Below are 15,842 nucleotides of genomic sequence, written 5' to 3'. Positions count from 1 at the left end.
AGCAAAGAGGAGACATATTTATTTACATTTTTAGATAATAGGAATTGAAGCTAAGGGCACTTAACCACTGAGTCACATCTCCAGTCTGTTTTATTTTTTATTTTGAGAAAGGGCTTCACTAAAATGCTCAGGACTTCAATAAATTGTTGAGGTTGGTCTCAAACTTAAAATTCTCCTTCCTCTGCCTCTCAAACTGCTGGGATAGAAGATACAACGTTGCTTTCTTGGTTCCCTAACCTCAATGCTAACCCCTGAAGCACCTACAAAGAAGTCTACAAGAGACAAAGTTTGAAAACTGTGCCTATAAAATTTACTACCCAAATATCCTAATATTCAAGCTCTCTATCCTCTCACAACAGTGAGGACCAAACTGGTAATAAAAATGGTAATTTCTTTCCTTCTCTGTATGGCATTCACGACCACTCACCATGAAATACTTACAGATTTTTTTAAAGGCGACAAATGGAAATGGAAATGGAAAAGGTAGTAGCCACACAACCATGGGAGGGAACACTGATGTGCCATGCTGCTAAGCTAGGTGCCTGGGAGGTTAGGTGCGTTCAATGCATTTTCAACACACAATCCTTTCAATCTATGATGGGGTTCATCAGGACACAACCCTCTCACAATCAGAGGGGTATCTAGAGTAGACAGGCTTACTTCGGGGACAGTAATCCTCATCAGGAGAGTCTGCCCGGTCTTTGCGGCGATGGTTGAATCGGTAGTCAATGCTGTCATGTACCCAGCCTTTCTCAATGAACAATCCAGGAACTTCATCTGAGAAGAGCCAGTATCTACAAATCAGAGTGAAGTGTTAATAAGAAAATGAATACATCAGGATTGGATGATTTTAATGTTAGAAAAGTTGACTAAGCATTTGAAACCACAGTTGACAGAACCTTTGCTCAGAACTGCAGACAGATAAAACTGGTAAAACAGAGGATACCAAAATTTCCTGGAATTTGAGACTGACTAAATGTCTATAATCTTTATAATTTCTAATACTTCTCTATCTTCAGGTTCCACACAATGCATGTATTTAAAATACATTACCAGGTTGAGAACTGTAGCTCAGTGGTAGAGTGCTTGCCTAGCATTTGTGAGGCCCTGGGTCCAATCCCTAGTACTGCCAGAAAATTATAAGTGTGAGTGTATGTTGTGTATTAAACTAACTAGGAAGTCTGGATTACACTTCACCCTCATTTCAGTTTTATATTTTTAATACCTTTAAGAGCCAGAAAAAGTCTCTTTCTTTTTCTTTTTTTGGGCAATGCTGGGAACAAACGCAGGGCCTCCTGAAAGTTAGGTAAACACTCTACCACTAACCTACATCCCCAGCCCTGGGCAATGTCTTATATAACTTTGTAACCCTAGTATTTGGCACATTTAATAGTCAATAAACGTATGATAAGCAACTGTGTTTTCAATGGAAACTGGAAAACTGAATAGGAAAGGTTACCTATTTTTAGTGCTTCAGATAGCGTCATAACTAATAACAAAAGAATAGCCCTGTAAGATAACAAAAATCAAATTTAGTAACTTACCTATTATGGTTTCGATCAGTACCAATAGGAGTCCTCCGCATAACTAGTTTTGCCTTGGCAATTCCTTCCTGGAAAGCCTTCTCAGCAGCTGCCTTGTGCTTCCGGATTCGTTCTTCCTCAGCTTCACGTTCTAGTTTCACTGGTAAAGATAAAAAAGTGCCAGTTAGGGGCTGGGATTGCGGCTCAGTGGTAGAGTACTTGCTTAGCAAGTATGAGGCACTGGGTTTGATTCTCAGCACCACATATAAATAAATAAAGTTCACTGACAACAACAACAAAAAAGAATTTAAAAGAAAAAGAAAAAAGTGCCAATTAGAAAGTAGATGCTCAGCCAGGTGTGGAGGCACACAATGGTAATCCCAGAGGTGTGCAGGCTAAGTCAGAAGGACTGCCAGTTCAAAGCTGGCCTCAGCAATTTAGAGAGGCCCTTAGCAACTCAGCAAGTCCCTGTCTCTAAATAAAATAAAATACATTAAAAAAAAGGCTGCGGATGTGGTTCAGTAGTTGAGCCCCTTGGTTTTAATTCTTGATACCAAAAAAAAAAAAAAAAGAAAGAAAGAAAAAGAAAAAGAAAGTAGATGCTCAAAGAACCTGTTTCCCTCTCTGAATTCTCATCTACGAAATGGCATGTAAGACAACGATTTCTATTTGGTCCTCCCATATTCCTCAAATTTTCATGAAGTCTCACCTACCACTGTCAAAAATCAGGATAAATGTAACTAATAAAATAACCGTTTCAAAATAAAACATATTTCAGTCCTGAGGAATTGGGACAGTAATTCAGCTTAATATCCTTGACAAGAAAAAACAAACTGAGAAAGTCAGGACACAGAAACCTGTGTAGGCAATTATAATTAGTGTCAGGTGCTTGCTCTGGACACAAAGGCCTTGGTTCAATCCCCAGCACTGCACCTGTACACACACACTACCACCAAAAAACGACAACATTGTATGTTGAATAACATTTTTCTAATTATTTGGCAAGTCACTACTGTAAATGATGGAAAAATTTTAATTGATTCACTCAGTTTATTCATTACAACAACTTATTTTATTCCAATAGAAATTTCTTTCACCACCATCAACAAAAAAAACCCTGTCATTTTGTCTTTTAAGCTCTTCCCTGACACAAATTGCTACCAAATAGTACAGAACACTGCTATTTACAATGCCAGAATCTTTAACCCTGATCCTCTACTGATAACATCCATAATATGATAAGAATGTGGAAAATCCATCTGTCAACAGATGTTACTTTTAAAACTTAAGACAAATTCTATTTACATAAACTAATGTGGAAGAGTTGGGGGTGTTGGTACAGTGCCTGCCTAGCATGTTCCAGGCCCTGGGTTTGATCTCAGGCACTGAAAAACCAAAGTAAAATACAATGAAACATGGAATTCGTTACCTTTAACAAATTAATCTTGACCTATTGACTGCTATTAGCAGGGGAAATGATAAAAAGAGGCAGCGAGAACTGACGGTGTGGCTCAGCAGTAGAACTAGAGTGCTTGCACTCAGTGTGCCAGAGACCCTGGGTCCCATACCCCAACAAAAAATAAATAAATAATGACATACAACTCACAGACTTTTAGAAGAAAACACGGGGGTAAATATTTACAATCTTGGATTCAGAAATGGATTCTCAAGATATAACATCATATCCATGAGCAACAAAAGAAAAATAAATTTAAAAAACTGGACCTCACCAAAATTAAAACCCTTATTTATGCCTCAAAGGACACTATCAAGAAAGTGAAAAGACAACTCACAAATTGGGCAAAAATATTTTACACATCGTGTTTAATAAGGGAGTTGTAGTCTAGAATATGTTAAGAAAAGTCTTACAACTTAATAATTAAAAGAACTTTCTTGGCATGGAGCAGTATAGGGGATTGACCCTAGGGGCACTTTACCACTGAGTTACACCCCCAGCCCTTTTTATTTATTTTTAGTTGGGATCTTGCTTAGTTGCTGGGCTGCCCTTGAATTTGTAATCCTTCTGCCTCTGCCTCCCAAGTAGCTGGGATTACAGGCATGTGCCACCACCTCCACAAATAACTCAATTTAATAATGGGCAAAAGATATGAATTAACATTTCTTCAAAGATACACAAATAGCCAATAGGAACATCACTAGTCATGAAGGAAATGCAAATCAAAATAATGAGAGATCAATTCACTTCCACGTGGATGGCTATAACCATAAAGACAAAATAACAAGGGTTAGTGAGGAAATAGAGAAATCAGAACCTTCAGACACCACTGGTGGGAAGATAAAATCATGCAGCCACCTTGATAAATAGCCTGGCAGTTCCACAGCAATTCCATTCCTAAATATGTACCCAAAAGAAATAAAACACATGTCTTATAGAAAAACTGTTGTCCTAATATTGAAAACAGCATCACTTATAATACCCAAAGGTTGAAACAACCTAAAATGTCCACTGACCTCCTGGAGAAGAAAGAGATGGTCTTATGAATGGTTCCTTTCATGAGGCATGTTTTTCTGTCTGTTTACAGTACTGGGAATTGAACCCAGAAGTGCTCTACCACTAAGCTATGTCTGTGGTCATTTTTATTATTCTCAGACAAGGTCTTACTAAGTTAAGCTAGCCTTGAGTTTGCAATCCTCCTGCCTCAGCCTCTCAAGTAGTGAGAGCACAGACATGCACCAAGGCACCCGGCTTGCACAGTGCTGTACATGCCACAGCAAGGGTGAGCTTCCAAAACATCAAGCTATGTGGGGAGGGGAAACAAAGTCACAGAAGTACAAATGTATTATATGATTATTGTTATGGTTTAGATATGAGGTGGCCCCCAAAAGCTCATATGAAAGACAATCCAGAAAGGTTCAGTGATGAAATGCTTACGTAAGGAGAGTTGTAACCTAATCAGTGGATTAATCCACTGACATGAACTAACTGGGTGGTAACTGTAGGCAGACAGCTGTGTGTGGCGGGAGGAAGTGTGTCACCAGGGGTGATACTATCCCTAGTAAGTAGAGCTTTCTCTGCTTCTTGGTTGCTGTGTCCTGAGCTGCCTTTGTTTGCCATATTCTTCCACCATGATGGGGTCTCATCTTGGGCCCAGAGCTGTGGAGCTGGCCAACCAGGTATTGGACGCCTAAAACTGTGGGCCAAAATAAGCTTTTCCTCTTCTAAGTTGTTCCTGTCAACTCTTTTGGTCACAGGAACACAAAGCTGACGAAAACAATTCCATTTATAGGAAACGTCTAGAACAGGCCAATTTATATATAAAGAAAGTAGACTGGTGGCCACTTACAGCTGGGGAAGATGGGTGAATGGGCTGACAATAAGGTAAGGGGAGTTGGGTGTCTTCCTGAAGTGAAAAAAATCACGACTGTGGCAATGGCTAGGCATATCTGTGAATATATTTCACAACAATGAATGGTATATGATAAAGGAGTGAGTTATATGGTGTGAGAATTATTTGATAAGGTTTTTTTCTTAAAATTCAGATTTGATGGTGCCATTAAAGCCCAAGATTTTTCAATTCTTAAACATTAATAAAGGAAAGATTATTATCTAAGTTGGCAACTGTGCTAAGGGCTTCAATCTTACCAAATATATGAGAAGAGTGAGGCATGGATAAATAACTTGCCAAAGGAATATAGCAAAACTAGGAGGATTCAAACCAAGGTCACCAATTCCAAAGAGCAATCTGCTATTTTCAGTATGTCTATTTGTGGGTTTGGGCATTTATCAAAATCAGAAAAGATGCCAACATCACATTAATTGATCATTAACTGCAAAATTCCAGGCTGAACACTCATTCTACAGTATTATACATCTAGGTTGAGGGCTATAGCTCAGTGGCAGAGTGTTTTGCCTGGCACGCTGGCACGTGCAAGCCCTAGTTTTAGTACCCAGCAACACAGACACACACACACACCACACACTCATATAATATCACAGTACATACCTAGCTGGTGCTGGGTTGTCACATACAGAACAAGCACATAGTCACGACAGAGACTTCCCATTTCTCTGCCAACTTCCTTTCTTTTATTACCTCCTAAAGGCCTTCCCTGTTCTCAGTATAGAATTTTACCTTTCATTTCTCTTTCCTGGATTTCCCGTTCCCTCTTAGCTTGCATAGCAAGCAGCCTTCTGCTCTTCACAGCACTGATCATGTCTTCAGCTTCCATATCAACTTGGGGTTCGAACTTCACAATTTCTTTTTTCCTATCAGTTTTCCCTAACCCATTTTCCTCTTTTCCGTTTTCTTTATTTCTGGCTTCCATTTCTTTCCGCTTCTGTTTCTCTGCTCTCTTCTTGTCATTTTCCTCCTTCAACACGGCAAGCCGTTCCTTCCACAACTCTGCAGACATCTGCTGTCTTGTCTCCATGTGGTCTTGCACCGAGTACGTCATGAGAATCCGGTGGCACAGTGCTGTCAAGATCCGCAGCTTCTCCTCTGATGATAGCTCAAAAAACTCAGAGGTTTCCAGCTTCTCCAAGAACTCATCTTGTACCTCATTGTCCTCAAATGGTGCTGAGTCTTTATTGTCATCTGTGTCTGAGCCCTCACTTTCCTCCTGGGTATCTGATCTGCGCAAGCAGAGCCGAACCAACTCTGAAACAGAATGTAGAGTGAGTGGGATTTCCGACAGCTTCATTCCCAACTCACCATAGTCTTCTGCTATTTCATCTTGCAGTAAGGTCTGCAGCAGGATGACCAGAACTCTGTTCAGGTATAAGAAGCCACCCTTATCTGCACTCAAGGCTTCCATTAGGGACACAGCAGTGATAGGATATTGAGCATCTGGTAAGAGCAGCCCAGAATAACAGCTCAAGAACTCCACCACCAGGGCCACATCCCCAAAGAGGGTGTTGGGCAGCCCTTCAGGGGTATCCACCAACCTAAACGTTGGAAGACTTTTGCCATTTAACTCTTGGTCCTCATATCGCTTCTGTTTTTCTAATTTCTCAAGCATTTCCTTCTCTCTCCTTTCTTTGGCTTTTTCCTTCAACTTTTCTTTTAGTTCCTGCCGTTTCTTCTTCAAATATTCTTTCCGTTGCTCTTCAGACATAGAGGCCCACCTCTTCCTATGCTCTAGAAGCTCATAGCGCTTTTGAACAATAGTTCTCAATTCTTCTGGGAGACGAGCTCTATCTTCACTGGAGAGAAGACGAGCTGTTTTGGAAATAACACAGGATAGGGCACTCTTCTTGTCCTCCCTGTCTTTGTTTTCTTTGTAATAGGCAATGAGATGCAGGGCAGCAGGAGGCAAGTGTTTATGAGGTTTACTGGAGGACCTAGGTGTGGCCCCAGAATTCCGGGGGGCTCGTGTCATCTTCTGAGTGCCTTTGGCCATATCCAACAAAGTCATCTGTTTCATTTTGGTTTTAGGAGTCTTTAAACCCTTTTGGGAGATTTGGCATTCCCTGTGGATTTCTGTCCATTCAAGATGCCTTTGCTCCTGCCCTTTGCCTTCAAAGGTTTGTCACTGTGCTTCCCTGGTTTCTTGGCAGGTGGGCCTTTTTTAGGAATGTGAAAGTTGGCATGTAACTTGTTGGGTGACATCATCTTCATCATTTCTTCCAGATGTTCTTCTGGAGATCTAGAATTCTTGGAGTTCTTCACTTTGAGTGGTGAGCCATTCAACGATTTTTTCAAGTGTACATGACACCACAACTTGGGATTTAGTGGTGAATTCAGAGAAGAATTGTCTGCCTTGGATTTCTTTGAGGGCTTCCTATCTGGGGATCCAGTATTCTTCCTCTTAGTAGAAGGGTTGAGAGTCATGTACTAGAAGTTAAGAATGAGGAAAAAATTAATTTTAAAAACTAAAAAAGCAATATATTATAAAGACCCTCATCCCCAGGTATTCAAATAAAGCTACATATTCACTTCTCTTCATAGACACTGTCCCTGAAAAAGCAAAGACATGACTGTTAGCTAATGTTTTTGCCATATCAAAACGAATATCTCTTGATACCCAGACTTCAAAATCTATACTCTGAGGCTAAAAGTGCAGCTCAGTGGTAGAGTACTTACCAATCAGGGTTCATGTCCCAGTATCACACAAAAAATCTATACTCTTGAAATTAAACTGTTTGTGTTTGTTTGTTTACTTGCTTACTTATGTGTCAAGGATTGAACACAAAGCTTCACACATATCAGGCAATACTACATCACTGATTGATAACATCAATCCCTGATATTACACATTTCTGTTATATAAGTAGCTCTGTTTGAGTGTGTAGCTGTGGGTATTTAATTTCTGAAATATTTTAAAGAAATCTATGAACCTTTTCCCTGGAAACAACACACAAAAACTATGCATACAATTTCAGAGAGACCATCATCCATAGACCCCAGACAAGAATACCTTAAAAAAAACAGCAATATTTTGAGTAATTTTAAAAGCAATGCTCTTGGGCTAGGGGTGTAGCACATTGGTAAAGTACTGGTCTAGTATGCCCAAAGGCCTAGGGTTTGATTCCCAGCACATACAAAAGAACAGAACTGCTACTGAAGTAGGACTGGATTTAAAGTTTTAAACTTTTGTTCTAGATCAGGGCATGTATGCTTTTAAGAGGCACACTACTTAAATATTTTGTCTAAATTCAGGCATATTTTCTTATTAATAATTACTTATTAATAAGTATAAGAAAACAAACACTGCTCACAGATAAGGAAAACTCCTGAACTTGGCTCTTAATTCTCAAACTCCTCTCTGTCTTCTCCCTATTACTGAATAACTCATTTCCATGAATACATTAACTATGAGCTATCTAAATTCTCACTAATTTCATATAATTTTCTCTTTGAACAGCCTCTACTACTCAAATTTTTGAACTCTAGCACCCCAACCCCACATTCCTCCAATCTCTTAAAACTTTAAATTCATTTATTTCATCACATTTTCACTACCCTCAATCTCTTGTCCTTTTAAGACAGGGGGTCTAGCTATGCTGCCTAGGCTCCTGCCTCAGCTTCCTGAGGCGCTGGCACTACAGATGCACCTGGTTCTGCTTGTCCTTCTTTATCCAGTTTAAATTCCAGTCAGTCATTTAATCAATCTTAATATAAATGTGCAATTCCCTCGTCTCTTGTCTTCTATTACATTTACTTGGAAAAACCATAACCCTGACTGGTTCACATTTTATTCACTCCGTGTGTAGTTTTAACATGGCTAGGATAAAATACACAAAGAGTCTCACTCCAATTCTACCACCAGGTACTTCCAATGGGGGCCTCCACAGCCCCAGTTCACAGTATATCCCTTCGCCCACTCGTCTTCTCTTTCTCCTAGAAACACAGCTTCTCCTAGCTCCTCCCGCCCCTCCACCTCCATCATACAGTATTAGTTAACAGGTTAGAACCCCTTCCATTTGTCACAATACCACTGTTTCTCTAATTAATTAAAAGTATACTTCACTCAGACACACACATCTATAATCCTAGTGACTGGAGGCTGAGGCAGGATAATCTTAGTTCTAGGTCAGTACCAGCAACTTAGCAAGACCGTCTCAAAATAATAAATAAAAAGGATGGGGGATACAATTCAGTGGTAAAGCACCCCCCAGTACCAAAAATAAATAAATAAATAAATCTGTACTTAAAAAAACTTGCGATTTTAATGATTTAAGGAATGTGATTTCAAAGAAAAAAATTACAACTAAAACACAAACTGAACAAAAAAACCAAGCAATGCAAAACTATAGCCTATTTCAGAAAAATGTGTAGAGAATAGGAAAACTGGATAACCTCCAGAATACCTTCTACTGCCACAAGGAGGAATACAAAACCACAAAAGCTAGAAACGTCAGGGTTTTTAATAGGTCTAACCTGAGAAAAGCACCAAGCAAAGAATCAACCTAGAGACAGTGGGTAGGACAAGCTGTGTAAAAGAAGACAGCAGGCAAAAAAAAAAAAAAAAAAAAAAAAAAAAAAAAACCCGCCAAAGACTACAGAATATGAAATTAGGAGTCACTAAAAAAGGCTTCAGGGAAAGAGCTAACTAAGTCAAAATAGAGAACACTGAAAGAACATGCTGTTAGGAGTACGGCAAACAAATGTAGTAAAATTCAATAAGCTGTGCTACAACACCAATGAAGGCATTAGGGCTGGGGATGGAGCTCCATAGCAGAGCACTTGCCTCGCATGTTTGAGGCCCTGGGTTCAGGCCCTAACAACACACAACAAAACAAAACACAGAACAAAAAGACTAAAACATTAAAGGCAGAATCATCAGAGAAACAAACTCAAAGAGATACAAGATTTCTGGAGAAGTATGGTATGCTCTGGGTGAGTAAGCTCTCCTTAACTAATCTCCCTTTGGCCTAAATTTCCTAAATTTAAAAGCCAATCTGCCTTCTAAGAATTATACTGACTGGCTGCTTCTGTTCCCTTTTAAAAACTGGATGTTAAGGCGGGTGTGGTGGTACATGGCCTGTAATCCCAGTGGCTGGAGAGGTTGAGGCAGGAGGATCCTGAGTTCAAATCCAGCCTCAGCAACTTCATGAGGTGCTAAGCAACTCAGTGAGACTCTGTCTCTAAATAAAATACAAAAAAGGGCTAGGGATGTGGCTCAGTGATTGAGTGCTTCTGAGTTCAACCCCTGGTACCACCCCACTGCCAACAAAAAAAAAAACCTGGATGTTTTGTTTCCCAATAATCCTCGGGATAGGCTGACAAAGAGGTATAGTGCTTAACAGAACACACACTTTACCCATGAAACTCCCAATACAGAATTTCCCTGTCCTAGCTCCCCAAGACAAATTTGAAAATGTTAAAAATAAATAAATAAATAAATAAGCAAAAGAAAGGTAAATTATTTCACATCTCATTCTCCTCTTGGAAAATAATACTATCAGTACTTTAAAGAGAGCAATTAGGTCGGGCATGGTAGTGTATGCCTATAATCTCAGCAGCAAGGGACACGGAGGCAGGAGGATCAAGAGTTCAAAGCCAGCCTCAGCAACTTAGTGGGGCCCTAAGCAACTCAGTGAGAACCTGTCTCTAAATAAAATACAAGAAAGGGCTGGGGATGTGGGTCAGTGGTTGAGTGCCCCTGAGTTCAAACCCTGGTACCAAAAAAAATAAATAAGATAAAGGGAACAATCATACCACAAAATATCCTCCAAATCACAGAGAAAGATCCATCACTACCTGGTCAGGAACTGAAAACAAACATGCTGTCTCCCAAAAGCAAACCATCCTCTTCAGGAAGTCTTGGAAAATAACCACGGCAGAACCATACAGATTGGCAATCCTTTCTAATGTTCAGAATAACAAGCTATTGCTTAAAGTTTATCCTAAAATAAATGTATCATTGAAAAGGAGAATAATATGAGACTTTTGTTTCTGGCATTTTAAATAGGCATCTTTTAGGTAGGATCTATTTTAACTGGGTCATTTTTCTTTCTTTCTTTTTTTATTTTTGGCAGTGCTAGGGATTGAACCCAGGGCTTTGTGCTTGCAAGGCAAGCACTCTACCAACTGAGCTATATCCCCAGCCCTAACTGGGTCATTTTTTAATTTACAGATTGTATTTCTTCTTACTTAAAAACATTCAAATTTAGAATAAGTTTCTTTAACTTCTACTCAGAAGCATAACTATTATAAAGCAATAATACAAGGTGGAAGGTTTATTATGAGAGGGTACCCAGCCACCCATTCTTATTTATAAAGTGTGGTGCTTTTTTTTGACAAGCCACACCATAAAATTTTATTTCTGAAAAATGAAAGAAATGAACTCACCCAACCCCCTCCCAATAGGCCGGCTCCGGGCGTGAGCAGTCCTTCAGTAACTGGATCATCTCAGCATGGGGCATGCTGGGTAGTCACAGCCCATTGGGAGCCGGCATTGGCTGGACTCAGGGGGATCTGAAAAAGCATAAAACCACTTATGTGCTAAGGGTCTCCCCTGTGCTCCACTCAGCATGATTTGCCTCCTAGACTTGTATAATGGCAAGGAGAAGAATGGACACCCAGATTGGTAGAATTAAAATTTTTTGGTAAAGGTGCTTCCTAATTTCCAAATGAGCAAACATACTTATGAGTGTTCTCAGCAATGGGGTAGGTGGAAAGAAAAATAAGAGTACACACAATCCTACATTTGTCCTGTCACCTGGAACGTGCCACCATCATAAATACCATGTTTATCAGTAAAAATAAAATAAAAAGTGAAGAAACCATTTGTAACATTTAAGATGCTGAATTTATCTAATATACAAAATCTGAAAATTAGAAAACTTTGACAATCTATACCTGATTCTTCGTTCTTCTCATGTTCAGGATCTGAGGGCAATCTCAATCTCTCTATGCATCTGTCAGCAAATTTTCTAAATGTGTTACTCTGAAGTATTTTTAAAGGGTTTTGAAAATAATATACTTTATTTATTTTTTATAGTCCTGGGATTTGAACCCAGGTCTTAAAGCATGCTAGGAAAGCACTTTGTCACGTTCACTATATCCCTAGTCCCTGTAATTTTTTTTAAAGTACTTCTGCCTTTGTCTCTAACTCATGAGTAAACTTTAAAGGCAAAAATTTAAGAAAAATCTTAGCCAGGTGCAGTGACCTACACCCATAATCCCAGAGGCAAGAAGGTTACAAGTTTGGGGCCAGCCTCAGCAACTCAGCAAGACACTGTCAAAAAAAAAAAAAGGAAGGAAGGGAGAGAGATCTTAGAGTGAGGAATTTACTTAAAGTGTGTTATTGGGACAAGTGAGAATTATATTTTAAAATGCACATTACTACTAGTAATGAGACAAATTAAAATTATGTATCTTCTAATTTGATATCAATTCTGTGGTATTCCTAACCTGAATCTACTAAGGAAACAAATCCAAATCAAAGGGCATCCTATAAAATAACTAGTTTGTGTTACTCAAAAATGCCAACGTAGGGGCTAGGAATATAGCTCAGTTGGTAGAGTGCTTGTCTAGCATGAAAAAAGTACTAGGTTCAATCCCCAGCACCACCAGGGGAAAAAAAAAAAATGCCAAGGCTAGCTGGATAGGGTGGTGTACACCTATAATCCCAGCTACTCACAAGGCTGAAGCAGGAGGATCTCAGGTTTGGTAAGGCCAGTCCAGACAACTTAGTGAGACCCTGTCTCAAAATAAAATAAAAAGGGCCAGGGATGCAGTTCAGTGAGTGGGGTCCTGGGTTAAATTCCATACCAGCCAGGTGACATGGTGCATGCCTCTAATTCCAGCAGCTCGGGAAGCTGAGGCAGAAGGACTGTGAGTTCAAAGCCAGCCTCAGCCAAGTTATTGACACCTTAGCCAAGATCCTGTCTCAAAGTAAAATATTAAAAAAGTACTGGGGATGTGTGTGGCTCAGTGGTTAAGTGCCCCTGGGTTCGGTTCAATGTCCAGTATTAAAAAAAAAAAAAAAAAAAAAAAGGAGGTTTTTATTAGACAACTGGCAAAATCTGAGTTATAACTGCAGATTGTAGTGTTGTTTCAATATTAATTTCCTGATTTTGATTACTACAGTTACATTAGAAATATCCTTGTTTTATTCAGGCTGGGTTTGGTGGTGTGTGCCTACAATCTCAGTGACTCAGGAGGCTGAGGCAGAAGGAGCACAAGTTCAAGGCCAGTCTTAGCAACTGAGTCAGGCCCTAAGCAATTTAGTGGGACCCTGTCTCAAAATAACCAATAAAAAGGTCTGGGGATGTGGCTCAGAGGTAAACTGCCCCTGGGTTACATCCCCAGTAAACCCACATACACACAGAAAGGAATATATAATCAGGCATTTTTTAAGAGGGCATCTAGAGTTGTACTTTACTGGGTTATAATAAATTATGGTAAAGGTTCTAATATTCAAGGAGTGTTATTGAATACATGGAAATTCTTTAATAGATTCAAACGATTTCTTATGAAAGTATTTCAAAATAAAATGTTTTAAATGTAGTAAGAAAAATGCTAAAGAAGTTTCCAATATCTGTTTTCAAAAAAATCTTATAATCACATATCTCCTATAAATGTAATCATTTATCACTAATGTTTATGTGACCAAAAATCATCAAAAAAATTTTTTTCCAGATGTTTTAAGTGTCATTTCCTTCTTATGTCTCTACCCAAAGCACCCTATTAGCACCCATCATTACAAAGCCAGAGTTCAAACATTATGGAAAAACTAAGAAAAAACCTGGTCTGCTGTATAGATGTAACAAGAGGGAAATGAGCTGCTTAAGATGGCAGAAGACATATTATTTCACCATCCACTGCTTTATAAATCATTCCCCCAAGTCATTAGGCCTATAAAAACTTAGCTATTCCAAAACCAAATGCCAGTGGCATTTTTCTTAACCAATGACTTCTTCAAGAAATGAATTAAATGGCCATAGGCCCATTATATGCAAAGTACTATGCTAAACTCACAAGATACAAGTTCTTACTAAAATGTATATTCTAGAAAGGGTTTCTACAGACCACAAACACCCTCATCATCATCACACTAGGCCCCACTCAGGTAACACTCCAAAATCCCTGTCTGCCCTCTTCAACCTGAGCTCTCTCCCACTGATCCTTTCCTAAAGCTGTTACTCAGTACTTGGTTTGTCTTTCCAGGACACAACTTGCACTCTAGCAGCTGTAGTCAGCATCCTGGTAGAAAATTAAATTCTATGAAAATCAAAGAGACAGGGAAAATTTCAAATGCCTTTGGGAAGGGTGGATCTTATGAGATTAGTTTTAATTTGCATTATATTATTGTAAACTTCCTTTAAATGAAGAGAGAATCCAAAACACTGGTTCATGATCTACTTATCTGGGTTTACAACTCTGTTCTACCCTGGTGAGATGTCAGAGGCCCTTTAAGAAAACTAATTTAAGAAAGGAAAAACACAGTTTATATGCAAAACATAGGAGACAATAAGTGAAATGTCAAACAATGAACATGGGAGAGTAAGAAACTACTGCTTAAGGTAGAGAAAAGATAATAAAGATGTGTATATGCCCTTGATTTTATAGACTGGTATTTTATGAGTCTCAATTTTTAAGTAGAATTACTGCCTTTTTACAGTAGCTTAATATAAGCAAGCATGCACATCCTAATTGCAAACTGAATTATAGCTAAATTTCATGAAACTAGTGATTTACACCCTCGCTAAAATTGTTGAGAATAGCAATAATCTTCAGAAATTTCCTTGGGATGTAAGTAAACGGAATTCTAACCTCTGGTTCCAACATAATGCGAGATCAGTTTTTTTCTCTTAATAAAACAGAAGACCTCCTACCCATAGTGATCTCTCCATGTTATTCATATACTTCAATCACTAAACATATTTTTAAAATACAGAAAAATATAGCTGTAAGATTTTTTAAAAGCTGTAAGATTTTAAGGATTCAAGTTATCCAAGGTCTAAATTCCTTTCAGTGGTGAATTTATACAAGGATTTTCACATAGTTAATTCTGTGTGATAACCACAGAGAGCTATATCATCTATGGCAATAAAATGACACTGAACTCTAATTTCCCCTTAATAAATACAAATATTTAAGAAAAAAATTAGGCTTATTGTTCATGGAAAATTTCATCCTTATCTAGAATAAGCCAATTCATAAATCTGTCTTTATAAGAAAATTTAAAAATGTAAAAGGCATGATAGATGATAATGTTCAACTATGCTGGTCAAGAATAACACCTGCTAAATACTGAACTATGGGAGGAAGTCTTGTGTGTGTGTGTGTGTTGCTGGGAATTGAACTCAGAGTCTCATGCATTCTAGGCAAGTGCCCTACCATTGACCTACAGCCCCAGCCCAGGAGGAAATCTTTACCAAAGTTCTAGAGAAATAAAATTAATTTTCAGTATACTTATATCAGCATAATTAATGTAAGACAATTAAGGTTATTTAGTTATGACTTCAAGTGTTCTTAAGTTTTCATAATTAAAAGGGGGAGGGCCGGGGTTGTGGCTCAGTGGTAGAGCACTTGTCTAGCACAAGTGAGGCACTGGGATGATCCTCAGCACCGCATAAAAATAAAAATAAAATAAAATAAAGGTATTTAAAAAAGAAAGAAAGAAAGGGGAAGTAGCTCAGGGGCAGAGTACTTGTCTAGCATGTGCTAGACAATCTCCACAACTACCAGAAAAAAGAGGGGAGGGAAGAAATCCAAAAGTCTGATATTGTTAACATTTTGTTTTTGGTGCTGAGGATTAAACCCAACGCCTCAAGAATACTACACACACACTCTGCCAGTGGGATAGACTCCTGTCCTAATCCTATTCTTATCTAAAGACCAAAATGAAAATATCCACCAGTATGCCGATAAGTTAAATTTACCAACAAAAGAAACATGAGTACTC

General features: G+C 38.7%; 1 protein-coding gene across 1 annotated transcript in view; it reads right to left on the bottom strand.

Annotated features, from left to right (window-relative positions):
* Baz1b (bromodomain adjacent to zinc finger domain 1B) overlaps positions 1–15,842 on the bottom strand; it is a 72,545-nt gene that overhangs the window by 24,939 nt on the left and 31,764 nt on the right. Inside the window, 4 exon segments of the mRNA XM_047533465.1 lie at positions 661–794; positions 1,545–1,683; positions 5,618–6,937; positions 6,940–7,318. Coding sequence (XP_047389421.1) covers positions 661–794; positions 1,545–1,683; positions 5,618–6,937; positions 6,940–7,318 — 1,972 coding nt within the window.

Source organism: Sciurus carolinensis, chromosome 18 (assembly GCF_902686445.1).
Source record: "Sciurus carolinensis chromosome 18, mSciCar1.2, whole genome shotgun sequence".
NCBI lineage: Eukaryota > Metazoa > Chordata > Mammalia > Rodentia > Sciuridae > Sciurus > Sciurus carolinensis.
The sequence above is the reverse complement of the archived record's forward strand: the minus strand, read 5'-3'. Positions and strand labels throughout refer to the sequence as shown.